Raw genomic sequence first — 18,023 nt, 5'->3', positions numbered from 1 at the left:
CTGCCCTACAATCACGGACTTTAGCCTAAGATTGAGGGGATTTCTTACATGAATGAACAAACATTGCATTCATTTTGCCTTACTATGTTCAACAGAGATATCTCTTACTTCTTTCGGTGCTCGTTACCGCACGGTATAGGACTACGAGTCTACCGCAACATTGTACTATTATATGCTCTCCTGCTTAGGCAAAGCGCAGCCTTATTAGGGAAGTAAGCATACTCGGTGAGGGAATGGATGAGCCTGCTGGGGACCATTTCCTTCCTGAAGAAGTTTGTTTCCCTGACTGCAATTCAGACCTCTACAGTTTTTTCCTACCGGAAAACTGAAATTTTATCCAAGATCTAGGAATGATTCTGAACATCTCTCAGTGCGTCAAGTATCACCTGAGGTGATAGAGAGAAGGTGCCGGAAATCTGGAGAGGGTTTCAGATGTCCTGGAACATAATATGAAAGAAGTGGAAGCAATTCGGTCGTCCCTCCAGTCCTCGAAACGAGTTTTTGGAACCAGTGGTCCAGATCAACTCGGATATTCCACAGCTCTCTCATATCTCAAGAAGTATCTTCTCTCGGTCCCTGTTCGAGTTTACGAGAAAGAGCCTATTATGACAACAGGCATAGAACGATCCTCTAGAGGTTCGTTACAGGATTGCAAAAGTCCGTACGAATCTTCTCGATCTACGGCACCAACTACTGACTTCCGAGTGGAATCTTTGTTTAGAAGTATGTTGAGAGTTGTGGAGACTTTAGGGACGTCCTTTCATTCATCTCTTCACTATGTTGAGGACGAAGAGGCTTCTTCTTCTCTGCTCCCTTATTCTCGATCCGGGAGCAGTAGCATTACACGCCATCCTATGGTATTGAACGGGGATGGATATTTAGTCTCTTTTCCCCTTTTTTCAAACGCTTAGGATATGTAATAAGATGAATTATGACGTCACAGGGAGCGACACTGACGCTGATCGCCCCATGTTGGCCTTCAAGATCCTGGATTCACAGAGGTCACGTCCTTCCTAGTTCACTTTCCAAGGATCTTTTCCGAGAGAGTCGGTCTACTCTAACACGAAAGGTACCTATAACCTCTCCGCTCTGAGTCTGACTACGTTCAGACTATCGAGATGCTGGCAGTCACAACTATTAAAGAATACGCAAATATGTTGTTGACGGCCTTTGGGCTCAGAGATTTGCTTCTGTCAAACAACAAAGCCCTTCACGATCTTTGAGTTCTGTGGAATCTCGAAACTCGCTCACCTTCTACTTTTTGTCTCGCCTGTTTTCTCGGAGTCAGACACTCGTGCGAGCTCAGGCGACATATAGTAGCCCTGAGTTTCTTGTTGACGAAGTCGGTTGCGTTTATACACCCCCGTTGATCGTGTAACATGAGACCAGGTTGGACTGTCAGGCATTCGCCCTTCGGGACTGAATTGCCTTTTTGCTCCGCACTCCTTTCTCCTGGAACCAGAAGCTCGAGTCATGAGTTGCTCATGAGTTGATTCGCTGACGACGTTCGGTTGCGTTGATTCACCCCCCAAGGTTTGCTTAGCTTGAATCGCCCAGGCAGTCCAGACACTCATCCTTCAGCGAAGAATAGTGCCTTATGGTCTTCAGGGTACAGCCTTGCTGTCCTTGATTCGTCTGACTGGTCAACTGGTCGGTCACCTGACTTTAGTACAGACGGACTGACTGTGCATGTCCAGATCAAAGCTTTCAATATGGAACTTAGACGTAGTCTGAAGTTCTTGATGTCAAAGCATTTGAACCTCTCCTACCTGTTAACTTCTTGCACGTGATCAGAAAGGCCTATCTTCTAACCACCCTAGATACGACAAAGAGGGTTAGTGAGGTTTTAAGCCATCGTCAGAAGTTTTGGCTTTAGAGAACACAATGCGGTGTGTTCTCTAAGCCTTCCGTTGTGGCCTAAGAATGGAAACCCGTCTTGTCCTTGGGCCAGGAGCTTGGAATCAAGGATGGCACAAGTTATTGGGCAGGAGCCAGAGAGAGTCCTGTGCCCTGTCGGGTCTCTCAAGTTTTATCTACATAAAACTCAAGAAAGTCGAAGTCCTTCGGGCAATCTGCAGTGTTCCGAAAAAGACCAGACTTGCCCATATCGAAGAACACCCTGGCTTTAGTGTTAAGGAGTTCTTTCAAAAAGGCTTCTTCATTGTGTTTGCACAAAGATTTGAAATCTTTTGATCTGAATGCTCACGAGGTGAGGGCGCGGCCTCGGAAGCATTTCAACAGAGCATGGCACTCAGCAACATCCTGAGTACCATGTTTTAGCGAAGCAACTCAGTGTTCACTTCACACTCCCTGCGGGATGTGAAGATGGCACATGAGATCTGCTGCTCGCTAGGGCCATACGTGTCTGCAGACACAATCTTGGGGGCAAGAAGTACCACTCATCCTATCCTGTAGAAAATGGTTAGGAAGAGCTCTTAATTTAGTTGTTGAGTCGCCGCCAATGGCGACTACTTAACTCTTAAGCCTTAGTTAAAACACCTTAACTTTGGCTAGGTTGGTCAGGTGGTGATAATATATTCTATATTATATATATATAATATATATATAAGAATATACTATATATAATAATAATTATATTATATATATATATATTATATATATACATATATATATATATATATATATATAATAATATATAATATATATATATATACGTATATATATATATATGTTATTATATAATATATAATATATACTATATGTATACATATAATATATATATTATTATATATATAATATTATATATCTATAATATATATATATATATACGTATATATTATATATATAATATATATATATATATGTAATATATATAATATATTATATTATAGATATATATATATACTATATATGATATATATATATATATATTATATATATAGTATATACGTATATATATATATATATATATATATATATATATAAATATATATATATATAGTATATATATATATATATATATATATATATATATATATATATATATATATATATATATATATATATATATATATATATATATATATATATCGTATATATAATATATATATATTTTTTAACTTCTTAGCCCTCATGGTATGGTCAATATGGTCTAGTCACATTGTGGTCACGCCCCCTTTGATAGATCATCTGGAGTGCACCAGCTATATAGGTCTCTACCTCGCTGGCAACTCTAGTAAAGCAGAAGCAGACTTGGGTGACAGTAATCACGAAGTCAGCTATGCTAACAGGTGGAACCAAGATGTAAATCATCTGCATGCATTTGTTTCCCAAAATTCTTCTATTCTGTCCCTTCCCACCTCCAATGGTGGGATTACAGGTAAGTTTCATGAACAAAATGATATTGTTATGATACAATAAAGTTTGTTCATACTTACCCGGCAGATATATATAATCAAGTACCCACCCACCTCCCCTCAGGGGACAGTGGAAATAAAAATCATGAATAGAAAATGGGAATGGTTCCTGATACCCGCCTCCCAGTGGCGGGAATGGGTACTAACCACCTGGCTGATCACTGCGTGGGCCGGAAGTTTTTGAAATTCTGTCGGACTTCAGAAAATACAGCTATATATATATCTGCCAGGTAAGTATGAACAAACTTTATTGTATCATAACAATATCATGTTTAATAGTTGGACATGATTATTATTGTCTTGATCAAGTTGATCTTAAATCATTTAAGGCAGTCCCCAGTTATTGGGAGGGGTTCTATTCTGGGTGGGGTACTGATAAGCAAAAACCGCCATTAATTGAAACTTGGCGATTTATGGCACTCATGGTGCCGATAACCGGTTAATGGAGCTGATAACTGGTTAACCCTTTAACGCCGATTGGATGTATTAAACGTCGCTATAAATTGTCTGTTGGGTGCCGATTGGACGTATATACGTCGATATAAAAAAGTTTTTAAAAAATTAGTGGAAAAATAGTTATAGGCCTACTAGGCAAAAACTTTTGAATCACGCGCCTTGGGGGATGCTGGGAGCTCATGGATCAAGGCGTTGTTTTGTTTACAATCGTTACCCAGGCGCGCAAGCACGAATTTCTTTCTTCTTACACTAAAAAGCATCAGCGACACATCTCAGAAATTATTTTGTCACTTTGACATAATTTTTGCACCATTTTATATTAGCCGTCACATGGAGTATTATATATGAAAATGCGTGCAATTTCATGTAGAATACAACAAAAACAACTCATGTTGTAGCTTTTATCAGTTTTGAAATATTTTCATATAAATAACGATAAGTGCCAAAATTTCAACCTTTGGTCAATTTTGACTCTACCGAAATGGTCGAAAAACGTAATTTTAAGCTAAAACTCTTATATTCTAGTAATATTCAATCATTTACCTTCATTTTGCAACAAATTGGAAGTCTCTAGCACAATATTTCGATTTATGGTGAATTTATGAAATAAACTTTTTCCTTACGTCCGCGCGGTAACTCTTCCTTACGTCCACGCGGTAACTCTTCCGAAAAAATCATAAATTTTTTCGTACGATTGTCGTAATGTTTGCACCATTTTAAATTGGCCGTTACATAAACTTTTCTATATGGAAATGTGCGCAATTTCATGTAGAATACAACTAAAAACAACCCATGGTTGTAGCTTTTATCATTTTTGAAATATTTTCATATAAATAACGATAAGTGCCAAAATTTCAACCTTCGGTCAACTTTGACTTGACCGAAATGGTAAAAAAACGCAATTGTAAGCTAAAACTCTTATATTCTAGTAATATTCAATCATTTACTTTTATTTTGCAACAAATTGGAAGTCTCTAGCACAATATTTTGATTTATGGTGAATTTATGAAAAAAAAACATTTTCCTTACGTCCGTGTGGTAACTCTTCCGAAAAAAATCAGAAATTTTTTCGTCCGATTGTCGTAATGTTTGCACCATTTTAAATTAGCCATTACATAAAGTTTTATATAGGAAAATGTGTGCAATTTCATGTAGAATACAACAATTAACAACCCATGGTTGTAGCTTTTATCAGTTTTGAAATATTTTCATATAAATAACGATAAGTGGCAAAATTTCAACCTTCGGTCAACTTTGACTCGACCGAAATGGTAAAAAAACGCAATTGTAAGCTAAAACTATTACATTCTAGTAATATTCAATCATTTACCTTTATTTTGCAACAAATTGGAAGTTTCTAACACAATATTTTGATTTATGGTGAATTTATGAAATACGTAAACTTTTTCCTTATGCCCGCGCGGTAACTCTTCCGAAAAAATAATAAATTTTTTTGTCCGATTGTCGTAATGTTTGACCATTTTAGATTAGCCGTTACATAAAGTTTTATATATGAAAATTTGCGCAATTTCATGTAGAATACAACAAAATACAACCCATGGTTGTAGGTTTTATCGGTTTTGAAATATTTTCATGTAAATAACGATAAATAGAAAAAATTCGTCCTTCGGTCAACTTTAACTCGACCGAAATGGTCGAAAACTGCAATTGTAAGCTACAACACTTACAGTCTAGTATGTAATATTCAATCAATTACCTTCATTTTGCAACAAACGGGAAGTCCCTAGCACAATATTTCGATTTATGGTGAATTTTTGAAAACATCTTTTTTTTATGTCCTCGTGTTACGAATTCATGCATCATTTTGTGATAATATTTTCTCAGTGTTGCCTTGATCATTTTACAATGTGTTATATACTAAAATGATTGCAATTTAGTGTACAATACAACGAAAAAAATTAGCTCATTAGCTTTAACCGTTTTGCTCACAGCGTGATTTGTATACAATTATATATGAAATTTTTTTTTGCGCTGTCATATATCCCAATATTTATATATGATAATAATATTTTTTCATTTCTGATGGTTGAATACTAAACTTCAGGCAATGACAAAAAAAGGAGCCAAAAATGAACTCTTAATCTTGAAAACTAAGCGTGCTGTGATTAAAAAAAGAAACAATTTTTCCGCTTCGGCGCTCACTCGCGAACGCCGCCGGCATAGGGGAGACGATTTTTAAAATACTGCTTCGGCGTTTAAGGGTTAATGGTGCCAATAACCAGAACTCGGTTTATGAATCAGCCATAAATTGCTGGTTCATAAAACTGGATCGCCATGAACTGACTCCGTTGTTAACCGGTGACGACCTGCACTGGATATTTTTTCTGGTTACGTTGTATGAGAAATATGATAAATAAATAAATTGTCTTGTACCTAAGCAGCAAAGAATGTGTAAATAACATATAATATGACCACTTTCTCTTATGCTCTACGGTGAATTACCTTCATTGCTTTGGCTTGGTTTCAGACATTAAACTGGACCACAAGAAAATGACTAAATAACTGTTTATATTAATATTTTCATTTCAGCTTGATTCCAATCTATGAATAATGTGCAGAAATTTTTTAAATCTTTTCTTTTTCTTTGTGCTAACATGTTCAAAATCTCTTACAGGAAATGCAAGAACTACAAGCAGAGCTAAAATCTTTGTATGATAAAGAAAAAGAAGCTGCACAAAATGCAGCATTAACAAGGTACAGTGCTGAATTTAGCATTAATATACAGTATACTGATCCAATTGCTATTCTCCTGTAGGTTGGCTAGCATTGCCAAAAAAACTCTGTGTCCCACACATAAATATTGCACTAGTTTGGATTTAGATTTTATAGATGCATTCTGCAAAGTAATCATTTTACTTTGAAAAGCATCAAGTATTCTACATTATTATAAATAGGGGTTTTACAGTTGAATAACTTTATATTTTAATTCTTACCAGAATCATTCATGTTTTCTATATTCCATGAATATTTTGATTATTTTGATTGGCTATTTACATTTTTTTACATTTTTACTTTCAGAAATAAAGCGGCTGCAGAAACAGCTATTTCGGACTTAGAGCGAAGTATGGGAGAGGTTCTTCGAGAAAGGCAGGCAAATATCAGAAGAGAGCATAACAAACAACTTTCAATACTTAATGAAGAGTTGGAAAAGGAATTAGAATCCGCAGCTCGGCAAGCTAAAGAACGGGTATGAATTTTATTTCATAACTAATAATTTTTTAATTTTAATTAGTGGTTAATGTTGGACAGGAGGTCATGTTGTCTAAATTTAGTTTGTTGTTAAGGTTTACATGTTTTATTTCAACCAGTATTTTGACAATCAATATTTCATGATTTTGTTTTGATTTCAGGAAACAGCAGAGAAACAAAACCACACATCAAAACTTGCAAAGTTGAAACAGGAGCATGAAAAGAGCCTTCAGGAATTGCAGGAGTGTCATAAGGAAGAGCTAGAATTAATTGAGGTTCAGCACAGAGAAAATATAGAGAAGTTGAAAGTAGATTTCAAAGAAGAATTAACAAATCAAAAGGTTCAATTAGAAAATAAGCTTACTGAACTGAAAATTGAATATGAACAGCAAATGATATCATTTGGGAATGAACATTTAGAGCAGATAGGTAATGGGGAAGAGAGAGAGGCTGATGTTGGTAATACTGGCAGTGAATACAATGAAGAAGAGGAAGATTCACATGTAGACAAGGATGTTGTAAAAGGTAGTAGTGATAAATTTAGGAAAGAAGACCATAAATATGACCAGATATTGAATGAGTTACAAGAAAGAAGAAAGACACTTGAGCATGATTTGGAAGATCTTAAGTCTAAGGAGAATAAAGTAAGAGAGCTAAAGAAGAAAACTGTAATTCCTTCTACTTCTTGTTGCAGTGGACCAGTCTGTAATCATGAACTGAAATATAACAAGATGAAGGCAAAGTATGCAAACCTTGTGAGTCGTATCAAATCAGAAAAAGCCAAAAAATCTTTACAGAAGATGTCAGCTGACCCTGATATTCTTGCAAGTGATAAAACTACCACAGAAAGTAACACCAATGATTTTGATGGTGGCATGCAGTCAGAGGATGTATCCTCTAGTATCATGTCTAGTCCAAAGCATTTACATCAACCTGGTGCTTATGCAAAAAGTGCCGAGAATTCTAGTGCTGATGAAGATCTAAAAGCTGCTACTAAGGTTTTTGAAAAATATGGTAGAGTGTCCGATTTAGGAAATGCAAGAAATATATCAAGGTCATCCGTGAACTTGAACATTAAGTCGCATTCTACAAGACCGCTGATAAACATACCAAGGAAAGCTTGGATGGATGATGATCTTTTGGTTCATGGAAGAAGGGAGCTGATAAAAGCTGAAAAATTTTTAAAGTCTAGTCAGGTCAAGTTTCCTGGGAGGCTTGAAGAATTACAAGCAGAGGATATTCAGAGAGAAATCTTAAGGCAGAATGCCGGCTTTGAAGTCCACGGTGTTGAGGTAATCTTGTTAAAACTTGTGTAATAATATAGTAGTATATAGAACTATGTAATATGTAAGTGTTTTAGTCATCAAAACTTTTTGTATGTAATTGAAAGATTGGTTCTTTTAGGGACGTGCTCGCAGGCTATCACTAGGACATGGAGGATCTCTAGCATCTGATACAGAGGAATCTGATGAAATTACTCATGATGCTCCTTCTTCCTCATCAGATTTTGGACTGGACCAGATACTAGGTAAGTTGTATATTCCTGAATTACCTATCTGAATAAAGCTCATGATAGTGTAACTAATTGTAGGTACACATATACAATTTAAGTACGTAATAGGAAATTTCAGTAAGGATGATTTTCTTTTAGATTTACTGAACCCTCCTATGGTAGGAAATGATTGCTGAATAGCAAGAGGAGCCTTTTGATTTTAAGCACTCGCTGAGATTGTGTTGCTCGAGGTAGATTCCCAGAATGATACTACAGTACTGTCAGTGTTATGCTTGATTAGGAAGTTTGTTTGGGAAGAGGACATTGTAGGAAATATGGAAAAATCTGAGTTTATGGTAGTTCTGAGTAGATGGAAGAGTTAATGAAGGTAATGATAGGAAGCGTGGCTTCATGTGTGACTTTACATACTTTGGTAAGGAAAATAGAGAACTGATGTTGCATTTAATGGGTTAGGTGTGGTCATGAATTGAATTAAGAAAAGAAGTATAATAAGAATGAAAATTAGTGGCCTATGAGAAGAAGGTAGATGAAGAATGGATGAAAGGTTTAAGGGTGGAGCCCTTTAGTTATCATAATGTTTGTGAATCCAACGATACAACTTGAAGTAAGTGTGCCATTATATTTTAATGGAATTTATTATGTTGCTTGACAATGAAATAAGTGTGCCATTATATTTTAATGAAACTTATTATGTTGCTTGACAATTATCTTACTTTTACAGTTTTTACAGTGTATATTAACTTGCTGAAGTTTCAAAGTATATTTTCTATCTGTACAGCTAAAATAAGTGCTACCAGTAAAATGTCAGCAGGCGACCATCACCGCAGCAAATCCTTGGGAGCAAAAACTCGACCAATAAGGGCAGCTAGTAGCTTGGAGAGAGGCTTGAATAAAATCTCAGAGCCTTTTCAAACTCAGTCAACAGGTTTGTGATAGTATTTTTGTATTTCAAGTATGTATATCTTCTTACTGAAATACTATTTATGTTTTATGATATATTTGGTAAATTAGCATATTAATGTACCAAGCACTAGTGTGGATCAGCACTTTTATATGGCATTGTTCATAAATTTATGAGAAAAAGGAATACTATTTTAAATTGCGAGTCACCACTGGCTTTATTTTCCTGATATCTTTTTACATTTAATTTTCTGTTATTCTTTTACATTTATTGGTGTAATCTGACTTGGCTCATTTTAACTCAGTTCTTGACTGATTTTTTTAACCTAGCGATTGCTTGTATTTCTGTGTGCATTTTGTTAAAATGATTTGTTAGATGTATCCAAGTTGAATATGAATAACAGTAGTGAATGTGTTTAAACAACTTTGTAAAAAAAAAAGGAATTGAATCACTGATATGCCAGTCTGCATTCTTACCAAAGAAATAATAATAAAAGCACATGAAGAGTAAAAGTAAATGATTGACAAAAAGGAAAATGTCTGTTGTATCTCTGTTTGATGGATAAAACTTTGAAGCAAATTGTAGGTTGCTAGATTTATTATTAACTAATACCAGAGATTATTTGCTGTTGAGTTGCAAAAAATTATTTCAGACATGAGAAAAATTAGATCAATGCCTGCATGAGTTTGAAAATAGAGCTGACCATAAAATGTACACATTTTATCATCTGGAATAAAATTACTGTACTGTTCATTTATTTTTACATTGTGTAATCTCCTACTTACACATTAGCTGGTACTCAATGTTCTTGATTGTCTCTTAGGTTGCAAAACTACTTTTCTGTCTGCCTTTTGGTTTTCATGATCCCTTTGTTCTCTTGCCAGATAGATGTCCAAGTTAATTAACTTTATCTTTGCTCCAGTTTTCCTCCCCACATTGAGAAATGGAACTTTAAGCACAGCCCTGTGAGAGTTCTTGTTATCCTGTGAAATCTACCTTTTATGTTTATTTAAGTTTATATTTCCTCTTTATAATAGTAGTTGGATGGAAAAGCTAACTGTCATTGATTGTTTAATGCATTCTTTACAGGGTACAATGCATTGTCAACAAGTGCTCCGTTAAGAATAGAAGATTTAAAAATAGGATCAGTGCCTGATTTAGGACCAGATACTGTTGACAGAATTGCAAGCATCAACCAATACCTTCAACGAAGATGGACCAATTACTTTGGAGGTGAGTTTTAAAGTTCTTGGTTTGATATCTGAATGTTGATAAAATTCCAACAAAATCCAATTTTTCTGGGAAAGAAATTTGGTTGTAATATGGTCAGTAATTAACTTATGTTATATTTTACTTTATAATTAAGGAAGATGGAAATTTTATTAAGGTCACCTCCACTTGTTCCAGCATGAAATGATAATGTACACAATCAAGTTACCAAAGAGATTGGTGTTCATGGCTAACATTTGTGTTCTACATGATAGATTTTTTCATTGTTATATGTTTTCTTATTTCATATGGAGATTATGTTACTCATACCAACTCCTCCTCCTTTCCCAATTATAGATTAATTTTCTTAGTCATGTTAAATAACAAGAGTCAGAGTTGTGGTTAATGAATACATTTTTTAATTTTGTCTGTTGAGAAATACTTTCATACCTAATATAGTAGTAGTATTGCAACTTACCCTGTCTAGTTTAACTTATGGAAGGTGAATTTTTTTGTTCTTAATATTTTTTTTAAACATTTAAATTTGTTAGTTTTAGATTTCAATTGCTCTTTAGTTTGTTCATGAAACTTACCTGACAGATATATATATAGCTGTATTCTCCGAAGTCCGACAGAATTTCAAAACTCGCGGCACACGCAGTGGGCGGCCAGGTGGTAGTACCCATTCCCGCCGCTGGGAGGCGGATATCAGGAACTATTCCCATTTTCTATTCATATTTTTTTCTGTCGCCGGTCGGTAAACAACTGTTTACAGACCTCCGCCTAGGATTTTGAAACTTCATTAGCCGCTTAAGTATCCTAATTATTCTTTCGATTATTGACTGGATTTGTGGCTAGGCATACGCTATCGTAAATTTTTCATTGCATTTGATGTCTGAAGCTAGTTAGCCTAGTTTCAGACTTTGTTGTCTGCTTGGGGTAAGGTGAAGCTACCGGAACTTTCGGTAGACACTCGCTTAGTATATATGGCGTTTACATGTTTTCTTTGCATAAGTTCAATGTAATTAGTGTAATGTGTGACTGATTACGGAAGAAGTAGGATTCATGTACGCATTTTAGAGCATGTTAGAATCAGGAGTTTTCCTCCACAGTAAACAGAAGTTAGAAATAATGAACCTTCTAACCTCCTGTAGATTTTATTTTGCCTAACCCTGTGGTATGGCTTACGGGCCTAGAAGAAGTGTCTGCTAGAGGATTACATCAAGTAATCTTAGACTAAAGTGCTCGCTCTCCAATCAGTGTTGTGAAGTGTGGTGCCCCTTGTGTTGTGGAGGGGGCGTCAGATCGGCCCCATAATGCCTCTAGGCCTGGACCTCTGTCGGACTCCCAGGACTCAGGGAGAGGGCATGTCGAAAGCCGCAAGAGGGTTACGGGGGCTCCCCACCGATCTGGCGTCCCTTCGGCAGAACCTGTTGACGCTTCCCAGGCTGCTAAAGATCGTGCACGTGCACGAATCTTGAAGGATTGCTTCTCGTCCTCCGAGGCGTCCTCCCCGCGCAAGGGTTGGAGCTCTCGGAAGGACTCGCGCCCTCTAAGAAGCTTTAGAGAAGAGGACGCTTCACGTCCTCTCTCTCGTTAGGAGGGAACGTCAGATCGGCCCCATAACGCCTCTAGGCCTAGACCTCTGTCGGACTCCCAGAAAACCAGGGAGAGGGCATGTCAAAAGCCGAAGGAGGGTTACGGGTTTTTCATGCTGATCTGGCTTCCTTTCGGCAGGTCCTGTTGTCGCTTCCCAGGCTGCCGAAGATCGAGCACGTGCACGAATCTTGAAGGATTGTTTCTCGTCCTCTGAGGCATCCTCCCCACACAGGGGTTGGGGCTCTCGGAAGGACTCGCGCCCCCTAAAGAAGCTTTAGAGAAGAGGACGCTTCACGTCCTCTCTCTCGTCACGAGAGGATGAAGAGTAAAGAGGCCACATTTACCCTTTTCGAAGAATGCACTGGCTCTTTTCCTAAGGGACATATTAAGGAGGCTCATTCATCTTGCCAGAAGAGTGATTTGAGCCTCCTGCGAGTGAACGCTCATTTATACATCATGTATACATTATTAAGGAGGCTCATTCATCTTGCCAGAAGAGTGATTTGAGCCTCCTGCGAGTGAACGCTCATTTATACATTATTAAGGAGGCTCATTCATCTTGCCAGAAGTGTGATTTGACCCTCCTGCGAGTGAACGCTCATGAAGTTAGAGCTGTTTCAACCTCGCTAGCATTCCAAAAGAATTTGGTAATCAAGGACATTCTTGATTCCACCTTTTGGAGGAGCAACTCAGTTTTCGTCTCCTCTCCTCATGGCGCTCCGTATACGTTATTTAACGTTCGCTTTACTTCGAAAAAGCAAGCTGATAAGTTTGACGTCCGGCAAGCTGCTTTGCACAGTCAAACAACTTATGTCTCTGGTTCGGCATAAGAAGGGCAATTTAGACGTGAGGTAGCTTTTTGGAGGTGCTCGACGTCCTATAAGTAGAGACATTCTCCAGGACGCTCGCAAGCACCTTGCGAGGGTGTCTTTCGGACGCTCGGCGTTCCTTTGCTGAGTGCGTTTCTGGAGATGTTCTTTTGCATTACTAAGACGCAAGTTGTCGCACAGGCGGCCACTGTCTTTGTAAAAAGGTATGAAGGTCTTTAAGGCCCGTCTTGAAGACGAAAAGCCATACGTCTTCCTTTAGTGTTCACACACTTCAGGAGCAGCGTGCGGCTCTCCATGCAGACTCGCATGAGGACGTCCCTTGAAAATATTCAACGTCATACGCAAAACGCGGTTCGTCATAACATTGAGATGTTGGCAAGGTCGCTCGCCAGGACGCCTCTTGGCGGGACTTGCATGCATCAGGGCGCTCAACGAGTTCCTCTCTGAAACGTCGTTCAGAAGACTTGGTGTTCTCTGCTCAGACACGCTCTTAGCTACGCAGGACGTTTTTTGAGGACGCTTTCCAGGACGCTTTTGAGGACGCTCGGCAGGACGCTTATGAGGACGCTTTTGTGCACATTCGCCAGGACGCTTCGGTGGAAGATCGGCAGGACGCTTTGCGAGAGAAAAGACTTGTAGAAGGCGTTTTATTTGCTGTTCAGGACGTTTCTTAGGACGCTTGACGCTTTATAAACGCTCGTCAAGAGGAGGTTTTTTCAGGACTCTCCACAGGACATTCCTTTACAGAAATTTTTAAAAGGATTCGGAGTTAGCGGAGAGACATACCCAAATTTTTTCTTCGATCCCTCTTTCCTCTTCATCGATTTCTCTGAGAATCGGGAAGATTATATACTCGGATTCCTGGGTGACTTTCGGTCATGTTAAAGGGTTTTCCCCTATTAGCAAAGTGCTAATAGTTTTGTCAAGTAAGGACGTTTTCCCCATTGTCAAGATACTAAACGTTTTGTCATTTAAGTGGGGGACCCCTCATAAATGGGGTAGTTCTCATTGACATAGATTTTAACGTTTTTATCGTTTAAGCGGATAAACTCATTAACAAATTTCGGAAGAGCTCTCATTCATTTTCAGAGGCTCATCCGGGGAGTAGGAAAAAGACTTGTAGACTAGATCCAGGAAGTCTTATGTCCAATATCATAAGAACATTGAACGGTCCTGTTTCGATCCTCGGTTCTCTCTTGATGATCTCTATTCGAATATTACTCCCTTTTCTTGGCAAAGAGTCTTGGCAAAGAGTCAAGGAGTTCTTTTAAAAAGTCTCATTCATTAGAACGTGGACAGTCTTTTTCCTTTCTTTCTCTCTTCCTCGTCGAGGAAAGATGTAGTAGAGAATTCGATGTTCAAATTACTACAATACTTACGTAGTTTATCTTTGCGTCATTTTGCTAACGCATGGGTCAAGTCATATACGCATATCGTATTTACCTCTGCGGATAGAAGCCGAAAGAACTGTTGTTCTAATGTATTTATTTGACACTCCCTTCAACCTTCCAAGAGTTTTCGGAGTAAGAATAACTATTCAGGTATGGTTACGACAACACCAACTCAGATTCTGTATTTAGCGAATTTTGTTTCGTTTAAATATGCCTGCTTGAGAGTTTCCTTTTGCTCGATAATTTCATACCTATCCCTTCGTAAAAGGAGTAGCTGGCAACTCAGGCAGATAGTGCGAGACGATGAACAAGGCTGCTGTTACTGTGATCTACGCAGTACCGGCTAGCTCGGTGTCATGCGCGGTTGGTTGCGTCTCTCTGCCCTACAATCATGGATTTTAGCCTCGGGTTGAGGAAATTTCTAGTAATCATGAATGAACATGCCTTCCGTTTACTTAGAAATTTCAACAAGATATCTCTTATACTTGTTCGGTGCGGGTTTACCGCACGGTAACAGAATTCTGTACGAATCTACCGCGGCATAGCACTATAATAATGCTCTCCTGCTTATGCAAAGCGCAGCCTTATTTAGGGAAGGAAGCAGGCTGAGTGAGGGAATGGATGAGTTTGCTGGGGACCATTTCCTCGCTGGAGAAGCTTGTTTTCCCTGAATAAACAGCAATTCAGACCTCTACAATTTTTCCTCACGAAGAAATTGGAATAACATCAAAGATCTTGTAATAATTCTAATTTTCTCTCAACGGCTTGAGGATCACCTCGGGTGATAGCGAGAGGGTGCCAGACATCCGAACAGAGGAACAGATGTTCTGGCACATTGTCTGAAGAATTGGAAGCCAAATTGGTCGGCTCTCCAGTTCCTCGAAGGGTGAGTTTGGATCGAGTGGCCCAAATCATCTCGGATAATTTCTCAGCTCTCTCATAGCTCAAGAAGAGAGAATTGGTTATGGGCTTGGGCACGGAACGTAACGATCCTCAAGAGGTTCGTTAAACTAGTGCACGTCCGTGCGGGTCTTCTCGATCGAAGGCAACAACTACTGACGTCTGAGTAATCCTCACTTAGAAGTATGTCGAAAGTGAGGAGAGACTGAGGGCGTCCTTTCGTTAAGTTTTTCGTAATATTGAAGACGAAGGAGCTTCCTCTTAAGTTGTTCCCTTATTCATGATCCTAGAGGATTAGCTTTAGTCGCCACATGTTGGCCTCTAAGAGGTTGGATTCACAGAGGTCAGGTAATTCAGAGAATTGTCCAAAGACCCTTCCCGAGAGAATCGGTGTAATCTAACATCGTCACTTAGTGAAGTATCTAATATCTCTCCTCTCTGAGTCTGAAGGCGTTCAGACTATCGAGAAGCGATAAGATCTTCAAGATTATGGCAGTCTCTTGGCCAAGGCAAAGCAGTGCTGCCTATTTTCAGTGTTCAATCGGAGCGGGCCGTTTCTGGAGATAGTGAAGGGAAATGACTGTTCCTCCAACTCGACCTCTGTGAATTTCTTTATGGTTCTATCTTTCCGTATGAAGTATGAGATAAGATAGAAGTCCTAACTATTGTAGAATATGCAAATATGTTGTTGACGGCCTCTAGGCTCAGAGATTCGGTTCTGTCAAACAACAAAGCTTCACGATCTTTGAGGTCTGGGGAGATCTTGAAATTCTCTGGATCGCAGGTTCCGGCATGGAACTTAGACGTAGTCTGAGTTTCTGATGCCAAAAGCATTTCGAACCTATCCTTTCTGCGAACTTAATACACGTGACCAGAAAGGCTAACATTCTAACCGCTCTAGCCACGGCAAAGAGGGTTAGTGAGCTTTTAGCCATCATCGAGGTTTTAGCTTTAAAGGACATAATGCGGTCTGTCCTCTAAGCCTTCCGTTCTTGATAAGAACGAAAACCTGTCTAACCCTTGACCCGAAGGCTTGGAGACCAAGGGTATGGCACAAATTATTGGGCAAGGGCATTAGAGAGTCCTGTGCCCTGTCGGGTCTCTCAAGTTTTATCTTGATAAAACTATAGTAAGTCGAGGTCAACGGACAATCTGCGGTGTTCCGTAAAAGACCAGACTAGTTCATGTCCAAGAACACCCTGGCATTCTAGTCAAGGAGTTCTTTTAAGAAGTCTCATTCATTATGTTTGCATAAAGATTTGAGATTTTTTCTTAATATGAATGCTCAAGAGGTGAGGGCGCGGCCTCGGAAGCATTTCAACAGGGCATGACACTCAGTAACATCCTGAGTGCCACGCTTTAGCGAAGCAACTCTGTGTTCGCTTCACACTCCCGACACGGGATGTGAAGACGACATTTGAGATCTGTAAGTCGCTAGGACCATACATATCCGTAGATATATTATTGGGGGCAGCAAGCAACACGAATCCTATCCTATAGAAAAGGGATAGGTGTGCTTTTAACTTTGAAGGGTTGGTCGCTTGAGGCGCGTTCCTTTTCTTTAGCCTAGAAGTTATGGAACTAACTTTGATAGGTTAGGTCAGGTGGTGGTTTTTAGCTTCGTTGCCCTCAGAAGTATGGTCATATGGTCTAGTCACATTGTGGTCACGCCCCTGTTGACAGATCATCTAGAGCGCACCAGCATTACAGGTCTCTACCTCGCTGGCAACTCTAGTAACGCAGAAGCAGACTTTGGTGACAGTAATCACGAAGTCGGCTATGCTAACAGGTGAGAAACAAAGATGTATATCATCGACTTAATTTAGTTTCCCAAAAAATCCTATTCTGTCTCTTCCCACCATCCGAAGGTGGGATTCAGCTATATATATATCTGTCAGGTAAGTTTCATGAACAAAATGTTATTGTTATAATACAATTAAGTTTGTTCATACTTACCTGGCAGATATATATAATTAAAGTGCCCACCCACCTCCCCTCAGGAGACAGTGGCACTGATAAAATATGAATAGAAAATGGGAATAGTTCCTGATATCCGCCTCCCAGCGGCGGGAATGGGTACTACCACCTGGCCGCCCACTGCGTGTGCCGCGAGTTTTGAAATTCTGTCGGACTTCGGAGAATACAGCTATATATATATCTGCCAGGTAAGTATGAACAAACTTAATTGTATTATAACAATAACATTTTCTTATATTTAGGAGCATCTAAGAAATTTAATATCCAAATTCTTTAAGAACACCTTATCAAGAACAATTTGTGCTGACAATGAGTTTACTGTATGTTACCTGAGGGTTAAGAACAATTATTTCTTCTTATTCAGGTAAATTTAAATGATCTTATTAGAGGTTGTGGAATTATGTGCCTGTGAAAAATAAAAAACAAAATCTAATTATTCAGTGGTTTGGTCAATATTTAAAAACAGAAATAAGTGTTGTAGTTGTAAAAACTGTAAAAAAAACTCCCATCTGTCATATCTCTGTGCCTTGCTTGTCACAATAAGCTCATTTCATTAACAATGTGGTGTGATTGTTTCCTGTCTGCTTGTCATTTTTCATTCCTTTCCATCACTGCCTTGAATGGTATTGGTTAACTGAATGGATGCTGTTACTTCCCATT

The 18,023-nt window shown here is 38.5% G+C and overlaps 1 protein-coding gene across 2 annotated transcripts in view; it reads left to right on the top strand.

Moving 5' to 3' along the window:
- The window catches only part of LOC135202377 (centrosomal protein of 164 kDa-like), an 87,824-nt gene that overhangs the window by 53,768 nt on the left and 16,033 nt on the right, over positions 1–18,023 (top strand). For both annotated transcript variants that reach the window (XM_064231741.1, XM_064231740.1), the window contains 6 exons: positions 6,469–6,548; positions 6,873–7,041; positions 7,205–8,335; positions 8,448–8,571; positions 9,335–9,481; positions 10,547–10,690. In XM_064231741.1, coding sequence (XP_064087811.1) covers positions 6,469–6,548; positions 6,873–7,041; positions 7,205–8,335; positions 8,448–8,571; positions 9,335–9,481; positions 10,547–10,690 — 1,795 coding nt within the window. The remainder of the gene's footprint in view (positions 1–6,468; positions 6,549–6,872; positions 7,042–7,204; positions 8,336–8,447; positions 8,572–9,334; positions 9,482–10,546; positions 10,691–18,023) is intronic.

This window comes from Macrobrachium nipponense, chromosome 30 (assembly GCF_015104395.2).
Source record: "Macrobrachium nipponense isolate FS-2020 chromosome 30, ASM1510439v2, whole genome shotgun sequence".
Taxonomy (NCBI): Eukaryota; Metazoa; Arthropoda; class Malacostraca; order Decapoda; family Palaemonidae; genus Macrobrachium; species Macrobrachium nipponense.
Note: the sequence above shows the minus strand (reverse complement) of the source record. Positions and strands in the feature narration are given on the sequence as shown.